Raw genomic sequence first — 22,343 nt, 5'->3', positions numbered from 1 at the left:
AGGCGAGGCCCAGGTAGCATCCTGAGCAGCCCTGGTGCCTCACAAGCACCCCAGCCTGTGCCGTGGCCAGGTCAGCTGCATCTCCCAGGGCAGGCTCAGGACAGGTGTGCACAGATGCACACCACACACACCCGGGGCGAAAAGCCAGGTAAAAATGGAAAGGGACTTGGTATCATTTTAATGTTGTATAAGTTTTGCTTCTAAAAATTTAAATATTTCTGTATGGATCGATCCTAAAACACCGGAAAATCTGCCTGGCGGGGCCAGCCTCGACCCCCTCCTGTGGGCCCAGGCCGGCAGCTTCAGCCTTTCCTCCCCCGGGAGCAGGGGCAGGAGGGAGGCAGGGGCCAAGGGGACACAGGGCAGCCAGGGACACAGTTTTGGGGGCCTGGCTGCCCTGTTTCCTGAGCAAACAACACGCCCACCCCTGTCCTGGGCCTCCAGAGCCCCCCAGGTTCCCACCACTGAGGTGGTCAGAGGCGGAGCAGGACCAGGTTTTCTGCGGCCACAGATGCTGACCCAGGGGCTCCCTTGGAGGGTGCTGGCGCATCCACACCGCCCTCGTGGCCCACGGAGCAGGCGCCCTCGGGGGTGCCCCGCTCCTCCTCTGGGGGTCCCTGCCGGCCCAGGTCCTGTAGTCTCTGCTGCCGCTCCTGGGCCTGGCGGGCCCGACTGGCAATGGCACGCACACGGCTCTGGCTGCGGGAGGAGGAGCGCCGCAGAAAACCGGGGCCCCCCGCCACCCCCTCCCCAGCCGGGCCCAGGCTGGTGGGTGACGTGATGTCTCCTGCCTGCTGGAAGACCGTGAGCCAGCGCAGCTGCTCCGTCAGGGCGTCCCGTCTCACCCCTGGCCCCGACACCCGCCGTGTCCCTCCCGGGAGGCCCAGGCTGTGGCTCAGGCTGCGGGAGCCGCCCTCAAAGCTAGGGGCAAAGTCATCAGCAGTGAGGTCCCCCAGGCTCTTGGACTTGGCAGCCACGGGGCAGTCCTGCAGGCCCACCAGGGAGAGGCAGCCCCAGGGCGGCCGGAGCGGGAGGCCAGGCATCCGTGGGGCCAGGGGCCTGGGCCGCAGTTCGTCAGGCGTGGGAGGCCGCTGGCCCGCAGCCCGCAGGTTGGGGTTGGATTTGCTTTTGGTCACAGGTGGCAGGTCTGGGCGGGCAGCTGAAGCTGAGTGGGGCCTGGGGGGCAGGCGTCCCACATGGGCTCCGAGGAGGCTTTCACGACTGCGGCCCAGGCCCAGGCTGGGCAGGGAGAGGTCAATGACAGTGTCGCTAGACGACATGCTGGAGGAGGAGGAAACGCTGTCTCGGTGGCCACATGGCTCCAGCCGCTGCCACAGCCGGTCACTGGCCGTGGCATCGAAGTACACGGCAGGGGCTGGAAAGGGACCAGCCAGGGGCCGCCATCCTCCCAGGGGCTCTGTGGGCACCTGACCCTCACTCTTCACCCTTCTAATCACGGGCAGGTGGCCCGGGGTCCGGGGCTGGCTCCTGCCGTCCGACTGGCTGCTGGGGGCCCCCTCGTATGCCCCGCTGGGACGCTTGCCATTGCACGGCCGAGGCCTGCTGTCTCGGTGTTCCTCAGTGTCCTCTGGGGGGCTTGTCACATCGGCTCCCGGTCCTGTTGGGTATGGGGGCCGTTCCTGAGAAGAGCTGGTGGGGACGGCCGCTGGTGGCGTGGGGCCAGGGCCTGGGGCGGGCTCCTCGGCAATGGTTTCCAGGCTGCACGGTGGAGGGAGCGGCCGCTGCGTGGAGAGGGGGCGGGTGTCTGTGGGGAGGTAGGGGAGTGAGAGCGAGAGAGAGCCAGAGGGAGAAGCAGAAGAGAGAAAGAGAGGAAGACAGGGAGAGAGGCGGAGAGGAGTTGAATCAGGGTGGTGTCCCCAGTACCCTGTGCCGAGGGTCGCCGGGCCCAGCTCCCACCCCGAGGCATCCCCCGGGCGCGGCACACTCAGTGTCCCCACCCTGCTGCTGGTGAGGCCCAGTCCATGCCCTGTGCCACACATGGGGCCCTCCTGGGGCTGGGACAGCACGGGACAGCAGGGCTGGGCCCCGTTACCTGTCGCTCGCCGCTCTCAGTTCCTAACTACGGAGGCAGCGTGGGTGGGGGCAGAAAGGAAAGCTTGGTCAGGGGGTCTGGAGGGGCAGGGTGGTATGGGGTGGGCTCCGTGTATGTCCCTCCCTCAGGGCCCAGGGAATCCACTCCACACAGCACTCGGCAAGCTCCAGGCGTCCCAGGGACGTAGGAGACACCCAGCAGCTGCACTACCTGCCCACATCAGACTTCCCAGGAGGGACCCCTGGAGCCTGCCCTGGAGGGCAGTGGGAATGGGATGGGATGTGGCCCCCAGTCCCAGGAAGGGCATCAGTCGCCAGCCGCCCGGGAGGTGAGTTTGAGGAAGTGCCCAGTCAGAGGGGCCCAGCATGTCAGGCCACACTCCTGGCCCCGGACCCTCAGCAAGAGCAGCTAGTTCTTTCCAGCCTGTCGGGCCTCAAACCAGCTCCACCCCAAGTCCCAGGGCCTCAAGGTCAGACAGGAGGGCTGGGGCTACTGGCCACAGGCAAGCCAAGGGAGCAGAGTGCCACGGAAACAGTGCCACGGAGACAGAGCCACGAGCACACGAGACGATGCCGTCTACGCAGAAGCAGCAGCAGGTGACCCAGGCCCAGCCATGCCAGGGGCGTGCGGGAGGACCGCGCAGGGCAGGAGGGGCTTACCGGTGGAGAACATGGGGGATTTACTCCTGATCTCCTCCAGCTTTTGAGCAAACAAGGCACTCATCTCTCCCTGCAGGGCCCCCGGTTGCCTGCAGGCACCCTCAGGCCAGTGGGGGGACCTTTCAGGGATGCCCGGGCTGTCTGGGCTGCTGGAGTCCAAGGAGCCGCTACCGCCTGGACCCTGCCTCCAGGCCCCGGGACCCTTGGGTGCCTCTCTGCTTCTCCCTGCGATAGCTTGAGGGTCCAGGCCGCAGCAGGGGGCCCCCAGTGAGTCAGCCCGGGCCCGGGGCTGCTGGCGGATGGCTGCCTGCGTGCTCGCGAGCCCCGGGCTGGGTGGCCGCTCCCTCTGCAGGCCCTCGGTGTTCACGCCGGCGCAGGATCCCACCACACACTTCATGCATGTGGCGGCCATCCCAGCAGCCCCGGGGCCGTCCAGGGCACGCAGGGGCCGCACTCGCACAGGGCTCTTCTCTGTCATTGAAGCTGGTGCCTTACCTCGGGGGCTGCCGCTGCCGGGCCCCTCCTGGGCTGGGGCTTCCAGAGCAGGTCTGGGGCTGGGGGGCACCATGTCATCCGCCACCCCCTGGGAGCCTGTGTCCTGAGTGCCCAGGACCAGCTCCGGGAAGCCCTTGCGGCCCGGCTTCTGGCTCTTGGTTGGGGCGCTGGCTGTGCGCCGCAGGAGCCTCTGGCTAACGGAGGGCCGGGCCAGGGGCCGCCCAGCAGCATGACTGTCCAGTGAGCCGGGCTTTGGGCCTCGGAGGAAGAGGCCTTTTAGGCCCAGAGCCTGCTTGACCTGCAAGAGAAGGAACCTGCATAGCTGTTGCCAGGGGTCCCAGCCCAGCTGCAGCTGCACCCCCAGGGCCAGCTTTCCAGACCGTGCCACAGACGTGTCTCGGTCCGAGGGGCCAGGCCACCTCAGGCTGGGGGTGTGTGGACACACCTGGGCCTCCAGGAGCAGGGTCCCTAGGGCATTCTGCCTGGGACAGTGGCTGCTACAGATCTAAGTACAGATGGCCCACCCCACCCTCCTGGGCATGTGGGGCCTGTGAGGGGCATGGAGAGAAGGTCCTTCCTCCGGAGGAAAGACCTCAAGTCCCAGCCTGGCCCACCACAGCCTGCACCTGCTCAGAGACCTGCAGCCCCATCGCTGGCAGGGGACACTGGTGTGGCACTCCCTGGTTGCGTGTGCCCCTCTCTCAGGCAGGAGTAGCTGGTCTACAGCAGGAGTAACCAGGTGCAGTGGGAGGCCTGCTCGCCCAGCCCACGTCCTGCTCACTCTCATGGTGATACTCCTGCCCTGGGAAGTACCACCTCTTCCAGGAAACCTTCCTGAATTCCCCCAGGCAGCCTTTTTTGGTCTCGCCCTGCCCTCTGCTCATGTGAACCCCCAAGGCCCACAACTGGCTTGCTGACCCCTGAACCCTGCCAAGATGGGCTCAGGCTCCTGGCCCACCAGTACCTGGCCACAGCCAATCTTCCTGGACAGCTAGGTCCAGGCGGTCCCTGCCTGAGCAGAACAGCTGCTGAGAGGGAGGCAGCTGCATCTCCAGGGTGCAGAGGCCAGAGGGGCCCTCACATGCCAGATGCCCCCGAGACCGGCAGCACCCACTGTGCCCCCATGATGAGCCGTGCGTGTGCACAGAGCGGCCCAGGCCCAGCAGGTGGGTCACCTCCCTGCAGGGCGCCTCTGGGCAGATGCGTTCAGATGGCCAGCACTTGAATCAGCTTCCTGATTCAAGATTCCAAATCCACGCATTTGGTCACAGTGGCTGGGAAGCCATTTAGAAGCAGATCCGGGATTCCAGCTCGGAGCACCGGCCTCAGGGGTGCCCTCATCCCAGGCACTGGGCATGGTTGGCAAGGACAGGGAAGGAGCGGGAGGGGAACTCAGAACCAGCAGCCTGAGGGTCCGAGAGGGGGGCAGGAGAGAGAAGGAGGGGGATGGGAGGGGCACAGCGGGGGCTCCAGCGGGCTCCCCACCAGGGAAGGGGCTGAGGGAGGGGAGGGAGGATTGAGGGAGAGGAGGAGAGGGGAGGCCAGTGAGAAGGCGGCCACCCAGCTGAACCCTGGATCTGCCTCGTAAATGCCACTCTGGCTGGGGATGGCCAGGGCCCCCAGAGCCATGTCATGATCCACGTCACAAGAGCGACAGTCCCCAAATGCTACCAGGAATCACGGATGCTAATGGGGCATGGCCTGGGCATGCAGGGGTGGCGGGCCGCACTGTCCCGCGCACCGGGTACCTTCAAGGCTCCTAACAGAGCTGGGCTTCTAAAGGTAGAGACTGAGGCCATAGAGAAGCCGACTGCAAGACCAAAGAGACAGAGGGAGCAGGTGAGGCAGCCACAGCAGCGGCCTGGGGAGCCCTGCGGCCTGGGGGAGCCCTGCGGCCTGGGGAGCCCTGCGGCCTGGGGAGCCCTGCGGCCTGGGGGACGAGGAACAGATGGGTGTATAGACAGCAGAGGCCGGATGGCACTTCTGGGCCCAAGAGCACGGCAGGAGAGTCAGCACTGGGCTTGGGCAGGCCCCTCGTGCTGTGTGAGCAGGGTCCTCCAAGGGCCAACTGCAACCAGCAGGACCCAGAGGGCACTGGGCCTCGGCTGAGAACCAGGGCATCCGGCTCTGCAGGGCAGCAGGGCCGGCACCAGCACCCCTTCCTGCGGAAGCCGAGTCCCCACTCTGACCTGGGGCAGGGGACAGACATGCTGGGTGTGGAGTGACAGGCAAACCGGGGCAGCTGCCTTCCATGTGACAGCAGGAAGTAGAGGGGTAGGGGGTGAGAGAGGGGAGGGGGCACCACTCAGTCCCTGCTGAGAAGCCAGATGGCAGCACTGTGGGGGTGGAGCCTGCGAGGCCGGCGGGGCAAGGCCCAGAGCACTTGGGACCCGCCCTGCCGGAGATGCCCACAGCCAGCCCTGGGGTCAGAGGTGGGCACTGGTGGCTCAGGAGCCAGACCCCCACAGCACCCCCTCTTGCAGGTAGAGGAGCAGAGGCCCGGGGAGGGGACCCTAGGCCTCACTGCCTGAGTTCAGGACCCAGCCCTGGGGACACATGGGGGTGCATAGGACAAGGGGCTGGTGCGGCCCCTCCCCACGATGGCTGGTGGCAGGGGGTGATACTCACCTTACCGCTGATGTCGCTGACAGCCACGTGCACGAAGATGGAGGCCTCTTCTATCCCCTCCAGGTACACGTGCCTGTAGCCTGGAGCAGTGTGGGTCAGCAGGGTCATGAGGTCACAGCCTCCCGAGGCCCCCACCTGCTCTGTCCCCCACTCTACTCAAAAGTCCCAAGACCCCAAATACAGCCGACAAACCCAGGCCTGGGACCTCTGCCTCCCATGGGCCCAGCACTACCCCCACCTCCTCCAGGAAGCCCACTGGCATTGCACCAGCCTGCAGGGACCTCTTCCTGGGGGTGGCCCCTCCCCCACAGGCCGTGCCCCCCGCCCCACGACCCGCAGGTCCCCAGGCTGGCTCTTTTTTTTTTTTTTTTGAGACGGAGTCTCGCTCTGCCGCCCAGGCTGGAGTGCAGTGGCCGGATCTCAGCTCACTGCAAGCTCCGCCTCCCGGGTTCACGCCATTCTCCCGCCTCAGCCTCCCGAGTAGCTGGGACTACAGGCGCCCGCCACCGCGCCCGGCTAGTTTTTTGTATTTTTTAGTAGAGACGGGGTTTCACCGTGTTAGCCAGGATGGTCTCGATCTCCTGACCTCGTGATCCGCCCGTCTCGGCCTCCCAAAGTGCTGGGATTACAGGCTTGAGCCACCGCGCCCGGCCCCCAGGCTGGCTCTTGTCCTGTCCTCAGCCCTCTTCCTGGGGGTGACCTCTCCCGCACAGGCTATGTCCCCATCAGACCCACAGAGCCCCAGGCTGGCTCTTCTCCTGTCCTCAGCTCCTGTCTCTGGTGCCAGATGCAGGCCCGCCCACACAGGCACCAACTCGCAGGGGAAACAGTGCCTGCCCTGCCTGGGGGCCCTCAGCCAGTGCGGGGGGCACCGTGTCCACACCTGCCCACCTGGCATCATGCTGCTGAAGGCCAGCGTCCTCTGGCCAATGAAGTCACGCCCGATTGGGTCGTGGTCCCAGACGAGGAAGCGGACCAGCGCGATCTCCGGCATGTGCACTGTGAACACCAGGGTCTCCTCCCAGGTGGGGTTGAACCCTGGGGAAGCAGCGCCAGGAGGAGTGTCCCGTGGGCAGGGCCCGGCCCAGCACCACTCCAGCCTGGAGCCCCGGCCCACACCACTCCCAATGCCGCTCCCGGTGCCGCTCCCGGGACTGCCCACCTAGAGGGGAGCGGCACCCAGGACTGTCACCGAGGGAGGCCTGGGCAGAGCACCCGGGCACACCAGGTAGCCCCAACCTTCCCCCTCAGACTTCCATCACCAGCGTGACAGAGCCACGGCCGAGCCTCACCGTTGTCATCCACCACGCGGGTCTGCTCCCTGCTGCAGTCCACAGGGAGCCCGATGATCTCCACCTCCACAAAGGGGTCGATGATCTGGGACACAGGAGTGGGGCTGGCTTCGGGGCCCATCACGATGCCCGGCCCACTCCCCACTCCCACCCGCCTGTGCAGGGCTGGCCCCCACCTCCCCGCGGTCCCCCAGCATGGAGTCGCGCGGCTTGGGGAGCTGCTGGCCACTGATGATCCGGAGCACCAGCTGCTTCTTGAGCTGCCCGGGCAGGGGGTCCTCCGAGTTGGGGTTGAACACACCTAAGGGGATGCCGGGCAGGTGGTCAGTGGCCCAGCCCTCAGCAAGCCCCCTACTCGCTGGGGCATGGCTGCCCCTCCCCGGCCCCCACATAGGAGACTGCAGCCAGTGCCAGGTGGAGGGAGGGAGGCAGCAGTCCGGGGGGGCACCTCGGGGGGGCAGGTGCGCCTGGCCCAGTATGGATCACCTTTGTGGCCACCGCAGCACGTGGGACAGAGCCCATGCCTCCCACAGCTGAGCGGAGGAGGTCACACAGCTTCTGGGGTTGGGTCTGGGTCCCTGGGGGTTTGAGGGGTGGGGTCTCTGGTGACAGTGCCCTGGGGCCCGGTCAGGCTGAGAACTCCGAGGAGGGCAAGCCAAGGGCAGAGGTGGAAGTGGCCGGTCCACAGCAGTAGCCAGGTCCAGCGGAAGGTCCACTCGCCCGTCCCCTGTCCTGCCCACTCCCATGGTGATACTCCTGCCAGGGCCACAGGGGGACCAAGCTAGAAGTCATCCACAGCAGACAAAACAGAGGTGTCTGAGAGCTGGGAGGAGGCTCCCTCCAACACCCAGCCCAGACCCAGGTCCTGAGACCCACAGAGGGGCCAGGCACAGGGGGCTGGGTCGCTGGCATTGGGCCCCCCTCAGACAAGTCCTGCCATGAATCTCACATGGGGCCCAGGCTCCCCAATTCTCCACCCCTGGATTCCTGGCAGAGCTGGGCCCTTCTTTGCAACCCTAGCAAGGAGGGTTTCCCCACCCACCTCCCCAGCATCCTGGGAGCTTCGTCCCAACCTGACCCTCCAGGGGACTCTGCCAAAGCTGCCCCCACCCCCTTGCTAGCCCGTGGGGCTCCGATCTCTGTTCTGGGGACACCCAGGAGGCCCATCCGATCCCTGAGCATCCGAGCTCCTCACCCTGGCACATGCACTCGGGCTTGAGTACGTAGCCGCAGCCACCGTTGGCGCTGAACTTGGCTCGGTTGAGCTGCAGCATCCGCCCCTCTGACTGGTAGTTCAGGGCAACTGTGAGGGGGACACAAGGCTGCCCCGGTCAGCACCCGACCTTCCAGGGGTGTCCCCCACCCACCTGCCACCACACGCTAGCCTCCCCTGCACAGCTGCCGCGGATCTGCTGTCTGCCGCTCGTTCACCCAATATGAATGGGACGCTGAGGCTCACACCTGTGCAGAACTGAGGCCAGCACATCCTGGAGGAACGTTCCTGGAGCTGGTGCAGCCAGCCTCGCAGGCAGGTGTCCCTGGGAGTACGTGGACAGGCCTGCATCATCGCTCCCACATCCCCCTGAGGCTTGAAGGACCCTGCCCCAGTGCTAGCCTGGTGTCAGTGGCAGCCTGGTGTCAGTGGCAGCCTGGTGTCAGTGCTAGGCTGGTGTCAGTGGCAGCCTGGTGTCAGTGGCAGCCTGGTGTCAGTGGCAGCCTGATATCGGCAGCACGCCGCGGAGGTGTGGAGGCTCCAAGGGCAAGAGAGCTCGGACAGAACCAAGGCCCCAGCAGGTCCCCTGCTCACCGCTTGGGCTCCAGGGACCATCTGAGCCGAGCCCTCCCACCACGCCCAGTGCGCCACGCCCGCACCCACCCATTTGGCAGCCGGCATTCCAGAAGGGCTGAGGGTTGTAGTTGCTGGAGTCCACGCGGTAGGAGGAGGGGTAGATGCGGGAGAGCTGGTGCTGGTTGAAGCGCAGGTACTGCGCCGGCTTCTGCTGCAAAATCTGGTGGGCCTTGGTCTCGCTGAAGGACGACACCTGCCAGCTGGACACCGCTGTGGCACCGGTGACCGGTCGTCAGACTGCGAGTCCTCGACCTCGCCCGGCGCCCAGCAGCATAGCAGGGATTGGGGACAGGGAGGCCTCCACCCGTGCCCAGGTCCCTGAGCCACTCACCCTCCATCTCTATGTCGTGGGTGGCCACGGACTTGGTGTACTTCACCAGGTCAGAGAGGGCCCGGGACAGCTTCATGGTCTTCTTCTGCCGGGTCGTCCTGTGGCAGGTACAGGGTGTCAGAACCCCTCCCATCCAGGGCCAGCCTGGCACCCAGCTCCGTGAGACGGGCTCCAGGACTCAGGCAGGTTCATTAATTCACACAGCGGGCCCTGAACCCCGAGAGACAGACCCCAGACTGGGCTGCAGGCTGCGGAAACCCGAGTGCCAGGCAGGATGTGGGCTGGCTCGGAGCTACCGGCAGAGGCAAAGGCTCCAGGCACTGTGTGCAGTGGAGGATGATGTGGTCTGCCAAGCGTGGCAGGTGTGGGGGCTTCTGGAAGGTTCTGAGCAGGGGAGAGCTGGGGTCAGGGCCTGGGTCTGGACTAGAATCACTATGTGGAGAGGAGGTTGGGGTCCAAGGGGGCCTCCGTGTCACCCAGGTGGCAGCAGCACGTGTGGATCAGGTGTGTGCTGAGGGCAGAGCCCGGCTGGCACGTGGGACGGGACTGGACAGGAGGGGGCTGCACCCAGGCGAGGGGCACAGAGGAACCGCTGGGGGATGGAAGTGAGGGGAGACGGCAATAGGAGGGAGTGGGCAGCACGGGGGAGCCCAGGGTTGGGGAGGGGCGGAAGCTCCTTCTGGGCTTGTAGGTTTGAGATCCCAAAGAGACTCCAGACAGTGGTGAGGGAAGCCTCAGACACAGGGGCCCGGGCCTTGAATTCAGCCTGACTGGACGGGAAGTGGGGGAGCCACTTCATGGCAGGCATTTGATGCCCCCTGGGGAGGGCATGAGGCTGGGGGCCTCATAGGAGGAGGTGAGGACCAAGGGCCGACAGCCCAGCAGCATCCAGGCCTGTGGGGACCTGGGCCCTCCAGCCACCTGCTCGGCCACCCCTGCCCCCACTGCTCGCAGCCACCAGCCTGCCCTGTACACCACACTCCCCACCACTTCCCACTGCTTCCAGGGGCCAAGAAGGGGGTGGGTCCTGCCCGGCTCGGGGTTGTCCCTGGTGGGGTCACCACAGAGAAGGGGCTGGCTGGGCCAGGCTCCCAGGAGTGTACAGGGCCTCCCCATGGGGCAGGGCACCTACCCTCGGCTCTGACCTCCCGGGGAGTCCTGGCCCTCATCTCCCTCCTCCATGCTGGCCGCCTTCTTCAGCTTGCTGCCCTTCTTCTGTGTGGGGAGCAGAGGCATGAGCTGTAGGGCCCCTGGCCCAGGTCAGGCCTTGGCGAAGCTAGGGCGTTGGGGAGGGCCTGTCCTCCAGGGTCCCCAGTGGCCCACGCAGCCTCCCATGTCCATCCCGCCTGGCTGGGCCTGCCAAAGCCTCCTCAGTGCCCTCCCAATCTGGGCTCCGGCGGACACCCAGGGCAGCCACAGGGCACCTGAGCTTGGGACAAGCGCCAGCGTGGGCCAGAGAAGGGATGTGAGCCAGCGAGGCACCTGCTCCCACCAGCTCCAAGCCCAGGCTCCTGGCCCAGTCCCTGGCACCTGCAGCCGATAGCTCAGCCCGACTCAGAAGGGATCCTGCAAGCCAGGCTGGGAACCCTGGGGGCTGGGGCAGGGCCCACTGGGGCACTGGGAGCAGGGAGAACACTGGGCCCAGACGGGGACCCTGGCCTGGGAGCTGCGCCGGACCTTGCGCCTGGAGAAGTTTCCCACGACGAGGCGCCCGTTGCGTCTGCTGGCCCCGGCATCCTCCCCAGACTCCACGTCCTCTTCAGCCTTGCTCTGAGTCCAAGGGAGAGACAGGGACACGGTGAGCCCAGCCTTGAACCAGGCAGGGAGGCCGGGACAGCTCCCTGGTCGCCACAGGAGGCCCTCCTGGAGGAGGTGGGCTTGAGCCAGGTCTGAAGTAAGGCAGACGGGGGAGGAGAGGGCAGGGCGGGGACAGGTTGGGGATCCCCGTGGCCGCCGTTCCCAGTCCACCCTGGCGCAGAGCCAGCTGCTGAGGAGAAGCAGCCTGGAAGGCAGGCCCCGGTGGAAACATGTGCTCACACCTGCCTCAGCGTCTCTCATGCGTTATTTTAAACTCATTAAGTTCGGAATCTTTTTTCCCCACCAGTGGTGACTACATAATAACTGCATTTGTGTGTCTGGAATATTCCTCGGCCAGGCCTGCTTGCATAACCGTTTTACGAGCGTTCCGTGGCCCTGCCGCCCTGACCTGTTCCCATAACGCGTAGGTACCTCGTCATCAGACAGACAGCTCCAGTGGGCGCTCCCTGAGGCGGGCCGTAAACCAGGGAACCCCAGGAAGCCACTGTGAGCCTTCCTACCACTGTGTAAGCAGCAGGCACATCCGGGGCTCCCCTGCTTGCCCCCCGCTGAACCCCGGGCCACATCACCAACTGCTCATTCATCCCAAAGCTCATTCCCAATGGAACCAGCAGAGCCTGTGCTGCCACTTGACCCCTGCAGCCCCCTCCACAGACACCCCCAAAACATGGCCCGGCTGTGCTCAGGAGGGGCTCCCATGCACATCCTGTCCCCCACCAAGGGTGGGGGCTGCTTTCTTCGAAACACCGCGAAGCCCTGGGCTTGCAGCAGGGGTCCCTGTTAGAGAGGAACTTCCGCCAGAAGCGGACACAGCACCCACCCGTGGCCATGCCCCTGTAGACGCCCACCCCTCTGGACACACCCCTGCAACACCCACAACACGCCCCTGCACACACGCCCTCCTACACCCGCGGATGCTCCCACACTGCTGCAAAGAGGCCACTGCAGCTCTCACGACCACAGACTCGGCGCTCAGCCACGCCGCAGCAAACCGCTCCTACTGCTCCCCGCTCTCACCAGCCTGGACCTGTGCCTGCCTGGACACTCCCTCACCGGACGCATCGGAAATCAGGACACATTGCGCCCGCAGGCCCCATGCCAGGCGGGCCTCTGTCCTGTTGACACGGCCGGGGAGCTCCCGCCAGCCTCCCTGTTCTCTGGTACCATGGCCCGGAGGTGTGGCCTGCCCCTCCTTCACCCTCACAGGGAGCCAGGATGGGATTGGACGGCCCTTCCCACAGCCCAGAGTGGCCGCGGGGCCTTCCCGTCACCAGGCTGCACTGGCCGGAGCCCGAGGCCCCGCGTGCACCGCAGCAGGAGGCTTCCGGGTTGTCCAGGTCCACACGGCTCTCAGACGTGCTCGTCTCTCTCCACCTCCAGAAAAGCCAGCCCCGGTTTCCTCTTAATTTATTGACGCCACAGCTGCCGGGAGAGGTGCCAGGAGCCGGATTCACAGTGCGCCTGGAGCCAGTCGGGGCCACCACACTTCACAGCTCCTTAAACATCCCCAAAACGCCGCAGTGACCCAGAGCCACGAGTGACTGTAAATCCAGGCATGACCGAGGAGAGGCACGCACTGACCCAGGAGACGGACGGCCAGACACAGCCTGTACTGCATGGCCAGACCTGCTGTCACCCCTGGGACTCCCAAACAGAGGAGACAGCAAGACCCGACCATGCTCCAAGGGGCAGCAGAAGGCCCAGGAGGCGAGGGGGCCTGGAGGGTAGTGGAGGGTCTCAGCCGCCCCCCAGCCCTGCCTCTGTCGGGGAGGCTGGGTGCTGGGCCCCAAGGGGGTGCTCAGGGAAGGGTGCCTGCCGGGCGAGGCTGTTGGCAGTACAAGCACTCACTGGGTTGTGCCCAGCTGTCTGGGGGTGGGTGCCCTCCTTACCCATCCGGCTTCTCTCCCCAAGATACCCATTCCTGCTCCCGGGCCTCAGGGACGCATGAGTAGAGGCCTTACGTCCTCAAGGTTCATGGGCACAGGGGACACCGGCTGGCCCAGGGGGACAGAGAGGCACAGGTGTCCCTCGGTGGGATTTGCCATTCCCACGACCCCCAGCGCACAGACACCCCCTTCACCTGGGCCACGCGCCCAGTGAGCTCCAGGACTGAATGCATCCCGGCCTGGCCTTGGCATCAGCTCCGCCCCTCTCCTGTGCTAAAGGCTCTGGGACCTTTCTGGGGTGTGTGTCCACACCCAGCAGGGAGTGTCTCTCATCAGGGTGGGATTCCCGCTCCTTCTGCAACCTTAGTGGCTGTGCCTGAGCCCCTCCTCCTCCTGCAGGAAGCCGTCCCTGAGCACAGAACCCCCAGCAGCAGCTCAGACGTGAGGTCTGCAGGAGGCCACTTTCCTGGACCTGCAGACGCATCTCCAGGTTTTGCACAGGCCCAGCTGGCTGCCCAGCGGAGCCACAGATGGCCACTCTCCCCCACCTAGACACCTTGGGATAAAAATAAAGGAACGCCTGTCAGCTCGGGCCCCGCAAGAGCCACCTGCACAGGGCATGTTCCTCGAGCTCTCCTGCGGTGTCAGCTGTGCCGAGTGCTCCGAGGACCGTGGGCGGAAACGCAAACACCTGAGTCTAAAAATACTGGTCCTGGAAGGGGACACAGCACCCCCACTTGGCCAGGGAGAAGTCACCTTCCCACCCTCTCCAAGGGTTAGGAAAACAGCAAGGTCCCTGCAGGGACAGGCAGAACAAGCCAGTGCCACAGGGCACAGTAGGGCTCTCCAGGCACCAGGAGACTGTCCCCAGCACAGGCGCCCACCAGCACTGTCACCCTGTGGAGGGTCTGTAGGGCCCACCCACGCTCCCCACTCGGTCCCACCCACAGCAGGACTGCAGGATCTGCCGGCCACAGCTCCTGGCTCCTTTGAGGTCTGCAAGGAGGCTCTGTGACCACAGGACCCGGCCCGCCCTGCCTGTCACCTCTCACCCCACACACACTCCACTGTGTCTGCCATGACAGCCCCTGAGGGCCATTCGCTCCACGTGGAAGCTTCCCCACGTGGCCACAGGCAGCTCCAGGCGGGGTATGGGGGGCTGGACAGGGAAGGCCGTCAATTCCCCACAGCGGGGCAGCTCCCACGACTGACTGGGTTTTGAGACCCCGCTGGTAGGTGGGTATGGATCATGCAGGTGTATGTGCAGAGGTGTGTACAGAGGTGTGCTTGTGTGCAGATTTGTGTGTGCACAGGTGTGAGTGCACACCTGGAGGTGTGTGCGCACAGACCCATACGTTCGGGAGCCCTGGCTGGCCCACAGGCTGGCTGTCGGGGAGACCTGTTGGCATCAGGGGTGTCACCTTTTTGGCCTCTACCTTGCGTCCGAGCTTTCCAGATGGGGACAGTGTGGAGACGGAGAAGTCATTGGGGTCCTCACAGTCCCGAATCTTCGACTCCTTGATGAGGGAATCCAGTTTCCTCTTAGCAATGTTTTCTACACGCTTTCGATTGGTGGATGCCTGCAGGAGCCAGAGGCCGGCCTGTTGGCATCTGCCCCAGCCCTGTGAGCAGTGGCAGTGACAACCCGCAGGGTCACAGCACTCTGCCCACCCCAGGCTCACGGAAGGCGTGAGTCACTTCGGGGCCTGCAGGCAGCCACAGGCAGGACAGGAACCCAGGCCCACCTGACTCCTCCAGCAGCACGAGGCTGCCCTCAGCAGAATGTGTGTGGCTTCTGGCCCCGTGGCCTGAAAGGTCAGTGTGCCAGCAGGCGGCACAGGGTCTGGAGTCCCACCACTGGCCGCCATGTGCCTCAGAAGATGGCAGGGCCAGGGGCAAACTTCAGGGTGGCCTCTGAGCTGGGCTGGATGCCCTTCCCTGCCAGTGCAGCCCCTCGGGTGCCCCTGATGAACTTGGAATCCTTGAGGGCAGGGCCTGGGCCTTGGGTGTCATATGCCCCTGGTGCCAGGTTGGAGTGGGCACAGAGCCAGGAGCACCGTGGAGCTGGCTTTGCCGTCACACAGGCCACACAGAGACGTGCGCTGCACATCCCAGGCAGGAAGAGTGCTGCTGCCTCAGGACTTTCTAAAATGGTTGGCCGCGTGACCAGGAACACGCCACACAATTATCTTCCCATGCACGGCCCCTCTGGGAGCAACGGCCTTCGCTGCCTCGCAGCAGCAGCCCCAGAGCAGTGTCCAGAGGAGAGGAGATCGGCGCCTCCGAGCCCAGCACCTCACAATCAGGGGCTTCTGACTCCGCAGCCCCCCGCCCGGGCCCTGGTGGGGACACGGTGACAGCACTCTGTGGAGGTGCTGCTGATGGGAACCCCACATCAGAGTTGACCTTAGAGATGGCACTGCTTGGAGATGAGGCCAGCACTGGCCACGGGGGTGGTTGGGCAGGACTACCAGCCACTCAGCGTCTGGCCAGACTTGGTGGGAAAAAGGGCAGGAAGCTGGGAAATCCTGTGCCAGGGCCTGGGTGGGCCAGGTACCAGTGGGAATGGGGTGGAGTCTGGTGTGGGACCCAGCCCCCAGTGCTGCCCCCACTTACTGAGGGGCCAAGAGGACAGGGCAGGGGGAGTGGATGGCACCCCAAGAGTCAGCTCAAATGTGGGAGCTGAAACGGAACAGGCAGGCCTGCAGCTCTCATGCAGAGGGGTGGGTGGGCAGGGAGGACCCCCCAGGCTCCGGGCCACTGTGCACATCTGCCCCAATGTCCCTCTGTCCCGGACACCTCCCTTTCTAATTCGCCCCAGTAGCAAGGACGGACAGCTGTTCTTGAGAACTGCAGGCTGCACCCGCCCCCCCACCCCCAGCCCGACTCACATCCCCATTGAGGAGCTTGCAGTCATCGTCAATCTCATCAGCACTGTCCTCATCAGACACCTCGCCTTCCTCCGCATCCTCGCTGATGTTGGCTGGGAGCTTCTTCCCCTGAGGGAGGAGGTGCACGATGAAAGGGGCCCTGGAGAAAAGGCTGGGAAGCCGGCACCTGGCACCCACAAAGAGCTGCCGACCAAGGAGAGGGGCCTTTTCTCAAGCTCAGTTTTGGAATCTCAGCCATGGGGCAGGGGCCAGACTGGCCAGTTCCTTGTGGCTGCAGCAGCGTGGAGGGAAGGGCCTGGATATGCATGAGGAGGTCCTGAGCCAGAGTGACCACCATGGGGAGATGGAGCCAGGTCAGGAGCATGGCCAGCCCTCAGCCCCCCAGATCTGCCCACAGATGGCATGATGCTCCTGCCTATCTGGAGCAGGGCACTGCCCCAGGCCCGAGACTCTATGTGAGCTGGTGCCAGGAGGGCAGGAGCTCACTCACCTTCACAAGGATCTTGCCCTTGAGCATCTGTGGAGAGGGGAGCATGGTGGCATCCTCACTGCTCACTGATGACAGGTCCAGCTTGTCCCCAAGGATGTCAGTCAGATACTGGGCCATTTTCTTCTGCTGGATGACACTGCAGTGGTTCTCGATGGACAGGATCACTGGGTACCTGTGGCCCCAAAGCAGAAGGAGCAGGATGAGGCCAGGGCCTCAGAGGATGGGTAGGCCCCACCTCTGCAAGGGCCCACCCCAACCATTGAATGAGGAGGGGTCTTCACCCGGAACCCAGGATAGCTGGGACTACCAGCAGCTCTGGGAGGTGGCCCACCCATCAGTGGCTTTGAAAAGCAACTGAGTGGGTGGGAAAGGAGCTGGGAGAATCTTAGGGACTGGTAAAGACCGCATGAGTTTCTTTCCCCAATAAGGAAAAAACCAAAGGCAACTAGAAACTCCAGGAAAATAAAAGGAACGTTTGAAAAAGTCATGGTTTTAAAACGATGTGGACAAAACCAAGGTACAGTGTGGAGCAATAGATAGGCTGGGAAATAGAATCCCTTTGACCTAGATACTGGGGACACTGTCCTCTGAATGGCCCTGGGGTCCTGACATTGGTCCCATAAAGAAGGAGACATAAGCCTGGCACACACCATCTGGTGGAACATGGTTATTACCTGCACAGTGCAGAATGGGGAGTGTAGCAGGGACTTTTTTTTTTTTTTTTTTTTTTTTTTTTTTGAGACAGAGTCTTGCTCTGTCTCCCAGGCTACAGTGCAGTGGCGCGATCTCAGCTCACTGCAAGCTCCGCCTCCCAGGTTCACGCCATTCTCCTGCCTCAGCCTCCCAAGTAGCTGGGACTACAGGTGCCTGCCACCTCACCCAGCTAGTTTTTTGTACTTTTTAGTAGAGACGGGGTTTCACCATGTTAGCCAGGATGGTCTCGATCTCCTGACCTTGTGATCCGCCCGTCTCGGCCTCCCAAAGTGCTGGGATTACAGGCTTGAGCCACCGCGCCCGGCCCAGGGACTTTTAATTAGAAGCTTTTCAGCTTCATTTTTTTTAACCATGTATACATTTTACTTGGATTTTTACCAAAAGGCAGCCATTATTATTTTAGAAAATGTAAGTGACCCAGAACAAGAGGTTAACCAGGGCAAGAGATGAGCAAGTCCTGTGATGTGGAGCAGGCAGGCAGGGCACCAGGGTGCAGGGGCTCATCTCCCCACTTCTCAGGCAAGAAACTGAGGCCTGAAGCCCAGGGCCTACAGGAAAACATTGTGCCTGCACAAATTACACTGGTCACAGGTGCAACCCTGTCCTGAGATCCCAGCAGGCCCCTGGCTCCTCCCGGCTCATCCCTCCTCCCCCTATCCCCACCCCTGTGCCCTGTAATGCCCTCCCCACCTACAGTCCCAGGGATGGGGCTGGCTTGAGACAGTGACAGCAAGGGCCAGCTCTTCCAGGGAAGGCCCATCTATTTCTGTCTCCTAAATCAATCTTGCTTCTCCTCTCTTTCTTCATGCAATTAGCTCCTTCCCCACCTGCGAGCCTCGTGTAGCCAAGACTCAAAGGTAACTCAAACCACAGGGGAGGTGGTCTTCTAATTCCAGAAACTAAATTGGATTTTTTTCAACAGTGTCTACAGCCACAGCTGAGTGACAGCAAATTGAGTCTGGACATAGAGTGGTTTCTCAGGGGTGATGAGTGTGGGAGCCACGGCTGCTGTGGGCACTGACACTGGGAGGTGCCACCAGGCGTGTGGACGAGCTGCTCCTGTGAGGCCCCTGCCTAGACCTGCGGCCACAATCTCTCCCTGCCCTCTCTCCTCAACCAGAGATGCCAGAATGAAACCAGCCCCCTGGTCACCACAGTCACTGCTCCCAAAGAAAGGACATGTGGGTGTAGCAGGAAGAGCTAGAGCCTGGAGACCCTACGCTGCCCACCTCTGGGGCCAGCCGCCCAGGCCTAGCCACTCACTCATTCTTGATGAAGGCGTATTTGTTGATGGTTTCGATGACATCCTTGAAGAGGATCTTGGAGGTCAGAGTGTAGCCATGGTGCACGATGGGCTCCCCATCGGGCCCATCCCAGCAGTCCACTGTAGGCAGGTAGACCTTGGTCAGCCCAGGCAGGCTGAGCTTTGACCAAAAGAGAACCTGTCCCATTGCTCAGTGAGGGACACAGAAGAGGCCCTCCCAGCCTCTGCCCAGAGATCCCCCTAGGGAGTTCCTCAGGGGCAGCCCATCTCCCACAGCAGATGCCAGCCCACGGCCACCGCCCAAGGTCCAGGGCTTACCCTCCACGCAGCGGCAGCCAGCCTGCAGGACCCAGGCGTACATGTCCACCCGCGACTGGGACATGAGCTGGTCACCCACGAGGTAGGTGTTGTGGGACGAGGTGATGAAATAGTGGCTCAGTGGCTGCGTCATGTCCTGGTGCACGTGGTGGTGGTCAGGATTGAAGATGTCACCAGCAGGGCTCCTCGTGTAGTTGGTGAAGCCTGCAGGATGGCGTGGCGTAGGGGCCATGTCAGCCCACCACCAGCCTCATCTCATGACCACCTGCCCCCATGACACACAGAACACAGAGAACCTGTCCCGGCCCACAGGCTGGGCCCTCGTTGCCCCTCCAGCATCCCAGGACAGCTGGGCTGAGAGCAGCACCCCACTCACCATCAATGCCCAGCAGCCCCTTACTCTTGTTTTCTGGGCATGGCTCAAACTGCTCGATGATGTCCTGGCAGCTCTCGAGGGTCACACCCGTCATCTAGGCCAGAGCAGGGGCATGAGCCCAGGTAGCCCATCCCTGGCCTGGGATAGCCTCAGGCAGCTCCCCCATCACCACTGTCCCCTGCCTGTCTCTTACACCAGGAATGACCATGGTGCCCAGGGGCACTGGCCAGCCAGCCCCAGTGTCACATGACTTGGGACTACCATGGATCACGTGGCTTTTGGATGACTTGCTCTGACTGTGAACTCTGACAGCACAGGAGGGGCCTCTGACCTCATCAGCTGGACCACCCCCAACCAGTGCAAGAGCTGTGGCCCAGAGTGGGCCTGGCGTGGAGCAGAGGCCATGTATGGGTGGGTACAGGAGAGCGAGAATCTTCATGCCCCCTTGGCAGAGCCAGGCAGGCACAGGCAGCCCCCTTATGCAGCCCCTCCCACTGTCTGCCCAAGTCCCCACACACAAACCCTCCCAAGAGATCTGAACACCACAGTCCAGCCCAGCCCAGCCCAGGCCGCCCCAGGCATCACAGGCTGAGGAACCTCCAGGGTGCTATGGTGCAGCTGGGCCAGGAGCTACACAGCCCACCGACGGGGCTTCTCGGAGTTCCCTGGGAACATGGTGAGGTAACAGGTGTGGGATCCCAGAGCCAGCTGTGGGCCCCTGGGGAGGCCCAGCAACCAGGAGGCCAGGAAAGGGCACCAGTTGCCGGCTGGAGGACTCTGGCTCCTGAGTGCAGGGAGGGTTCCAGAAGGCTTGGGGCAAAGGTCAGGGAGGGAAGGGTCACTTCTGCCTGCCAATCCCCCAACCAGGCCCCATTCCCACCTCTGCCTTTACTGGGACAGAGGACCTACTGTCTGCAGCCAGGTCACCCACAGACACATGCCGGTGCCGCCCCTGGTGGCCAGGGCACAGGGCGTCTGAGACAGTGGGGTCCAGCCAGCTGATGCTAGCCTCCCCAGCCTGGGCCATGCCTCCCAGGCATCGTGCCTGCAGGATTGGAGAAGCGGCTGCCACGGGATGGAGCCTGGCAAGCTGCGCCGTCAGGTCGGGGCATCCCGGGAGCTCAGGCCCAGAGGCAGCCCCAAAGGCCAGCTCTGGGTTTGTAGTAAGCTTGGGGGTGGGGTACTGCTGGGAGATCCTGGGTAAAACCCACCCAGACCCTACCTGGGATTCCCAAGGCTCCTCCTGCCATTCCCATCCTCCCCCTCAGACCATCACTGAGAGGCTGACGCAGCGCAGGTGGCCAGTAGAGTGGAGGTGCCTGAGCAGTACCCCCAAGCCGAGCCATCTTGGCCCCCTAAGGCTTGCCCTGTCCCTGCTGTCCTCCCTGAGGAGGGTCCAGGGTCCTCACCTGCACTCCTACAAGGCCGGAGGGTGGCCACACAGAGTCTGAGCCCCTCCCACGGAGCCCTGTCCCCACTGGGGCTCTGGCCTTCCCGTCCACTGCCTGGCTGGACCCGCAACTCCTGCCACCAGGGCATGTGGTACCCAGTCTCTGCCTAGGCCTGGTACAAGATGGCCAGAGTCCTGAACCTCTGGACATGAGGTCCCCGGTCAGTGGGGCAGCGTCCAGGGAGCACGTGGCCTTTGCATTGGTCTCTAAGGATGGTCAGGACTTCTTGGGGTCTAAATAAAGGGGTGAACGTGCCCCTCTGGACTCCACGAGGCATCTGAGTATCTGCTGGACAAACGTGAGTGGACATTGTGGCGGGCCTGGCACCCTAGGGGAGCAAGTCAGCCAGACCCATGTGGCTGGAACACAGGGGCAGATCTCAAAGGCTGGGCCACAGAACACTAGTTCACAAGATGCTCAACACCAAGGCAGGAGGCGTGGTCAAGCTGTGCGAGGCGCAGGGTGTCCACAGTCAGGACCAAGCCATTCAGAGGCCCCTGGAGGAGAAACCGCAAACCTTCCGTACCTGCTTGGCTGCCCCATAGGGTGCACCCTGTAATATCAAAACTAAAGCCAACTTGGGGGGCTCTCAAATGCCAGGCTGTGACCTGCCCCACCCTAATCTCTCCATCTCAGAGCAGGGGCATGAGCCCAGGTAGCCCAGGGATGGCCTGGGATAGCCTCAGGCAGCTCCCCCATCACCACTGTCCCCTGACTGTGAAGCTCAAAGCTCAGAACAGAAGGCAAGGCCTGATGGCTGGCCCCCCAACACCTGCCCGGGCAGCACACCTTCTGTTCCACCTGCAGGAAGCGCTGAAGGCTGGCGGCATCCAGGTGGTCCTTGTGGTTGCTGTAGGTCAGCATGAGCAGGTAGAGGTCCCGGCGGGTGGACATCATCTTGTAGAAGGCACAGAACTCTTCAAAACCCAGCGTCCCTTGGTGGTCGTCAGTATCTGCTTCCTGCAGTGCAAGGCCTTGGGTCCCCATTGGCACCTCGACCAGGGCTACGTGCACAGGGGTCCTTCAGGGCCGCCCCGCTCCCCAGTCAAGACCAACACTCAAGCCCACCCTCCTCTACTCCACTGCCCTTGTCACAGCCTCCAGTCACTCCCCAGGGCACGGGCCCACCCACCATGAGGACAGCCCCATGAAAATGCAGAACTGACACACCTGCCCAACGCCATATGCCTTTCACCTTCAACCCACAGCCAACTCCATATACTCACCCCACACAGCAGTTAACACCACCCACACAGAAGCCACCACCACCCACATGGGAGCCAACACCACCCAGACAGGAGTCAACACCACCCACACGGGAGTCTACACCCCCGCACACAGCAGTCAACACCACCTACACGGGAGCCAACACCACCCACATGGGAGCCAACACCACCCACATGGGAGTCAACACCACCTTACACGAGAGTCAATACCTCCTACACGGAAGCCACCACCACCCACACGGGAGCCAACATGACCCACACGGGAGCCAACACCACCCACACGAGAGTCAACACCTCCCACACGGAAGCCACCACCACCCACAGGGGAGTCTACACTCCCCCACACAGCAGTCACCACCACCCACACGGGAGTCACCACCACCCACACGGGAGCCAAAAACACCCCCCCCACGGGAGCCAACACCCCCCCCACACGGGAGCCAACACCCCCCAACACAGGAGCCAACACCCCCCCAACACAGGAGCCAACACCCCCCCAACTCAGGAGCCAACACCACCCAAACGGGAGTCAACACCACCCAAACGGGAGTCAACACCACCCAAACGGGAGTCAACACCACCCACATGGTAGCCAAAAACAC

At 63.5% G+C, this 22,343-nt stretch overlaps 1 protein-coding gene across 1 annotated transcript in view; it reads right to left on the bottom strand.

Annotated features, from left to right (window-relative positions):
- Nucleotides 1-157: 157 nt before the first annotated feature.
- The window catches only part of PLCH2 (phospholipase C eta 2), a 73,818-nt gene continuing 51,632 nt past the window's right edge, over nt 158-22,343 (bottom strand). Inside the window, exons 5-22 of the mRNA XM_050802083.1 lie at nt 21,305-21,475; nt 19,065-19,158; nt 18,689-18,892; nt 18,370-18,490; nt 16,393-16,564; nt 15,903-16,010; nt 14,448-14,591; nt 10,985-11,077; nt 10,440-10,522; nt 9,308-9,405; nt 9,004-9,186; nt 8,323-8,430; nt 7,304-7,428; nt 7,128-7,212; nt 6,727-6,873; nt 5,836-5,915; nt 3,208-3,505; nt 158-1,765 (exon numbers count right to left, since the gene is read on the bottom strand). Coding sequence (XP_050658040.1) covers nt 474-1,765; nt 3,208-3,505; nt 5,836-5,915; nt 6,727-6,873; nt 7,128-7,212; nt 7,304-7,428; nt 8,323-8,430; nt 9,004-9,186; nt 9,308-9,405; nt 10,440-10,522; nt 10,985-11,077; nt 14,448-14,591; nt 15,903-16,010; nt 16,393-16,564; nt 18,370-18,490; nt 18,689-18,892; nt 19,065-19,158; nt 21,305-21,475 — 3,606 coding nt within the window. The 3' untranslated portion in view covers nt 158-473. The remainder of the gene's footprint in view (nt 1,766-3,207; nt 3,506-5,835; nt 5,916-6,726; nt 6,874-7,127; nt 7,213-7,303; nt 7,429-8,322; nt 8,431-9,003; nt 9,187-9,307; nt 9,406-10,439; nt 10,523-10,984; nt 11,078-14,447; nt 14,592-15,902; nt 16,011-16,392; nt 16,565-18,369; nt 18,491-18,688; nt 18,893-19,064; nt 19,159-21,304; nt 21,476-22,343) is intronic.

This window comes from Macaca thibetana, chromosome 1 (genome assembly GCF_024542745.1).
Source record: "Macaca thibetana thibetana isolate TM-01 chromosome 1, ASM2454274v1, whole genome shotgun sequence".
Lineage (NCBI taxonomy): Eukaryota > Metazoa > Chordata > Mammalia > Primates > Cercopithecidae > Macaca > Macaca thibetana.
The sequence above is the reverse complement of the archived record's forward strand: the minus strand, read 5'-3'. Positions and strand labels throughout refer to the sequence as shown.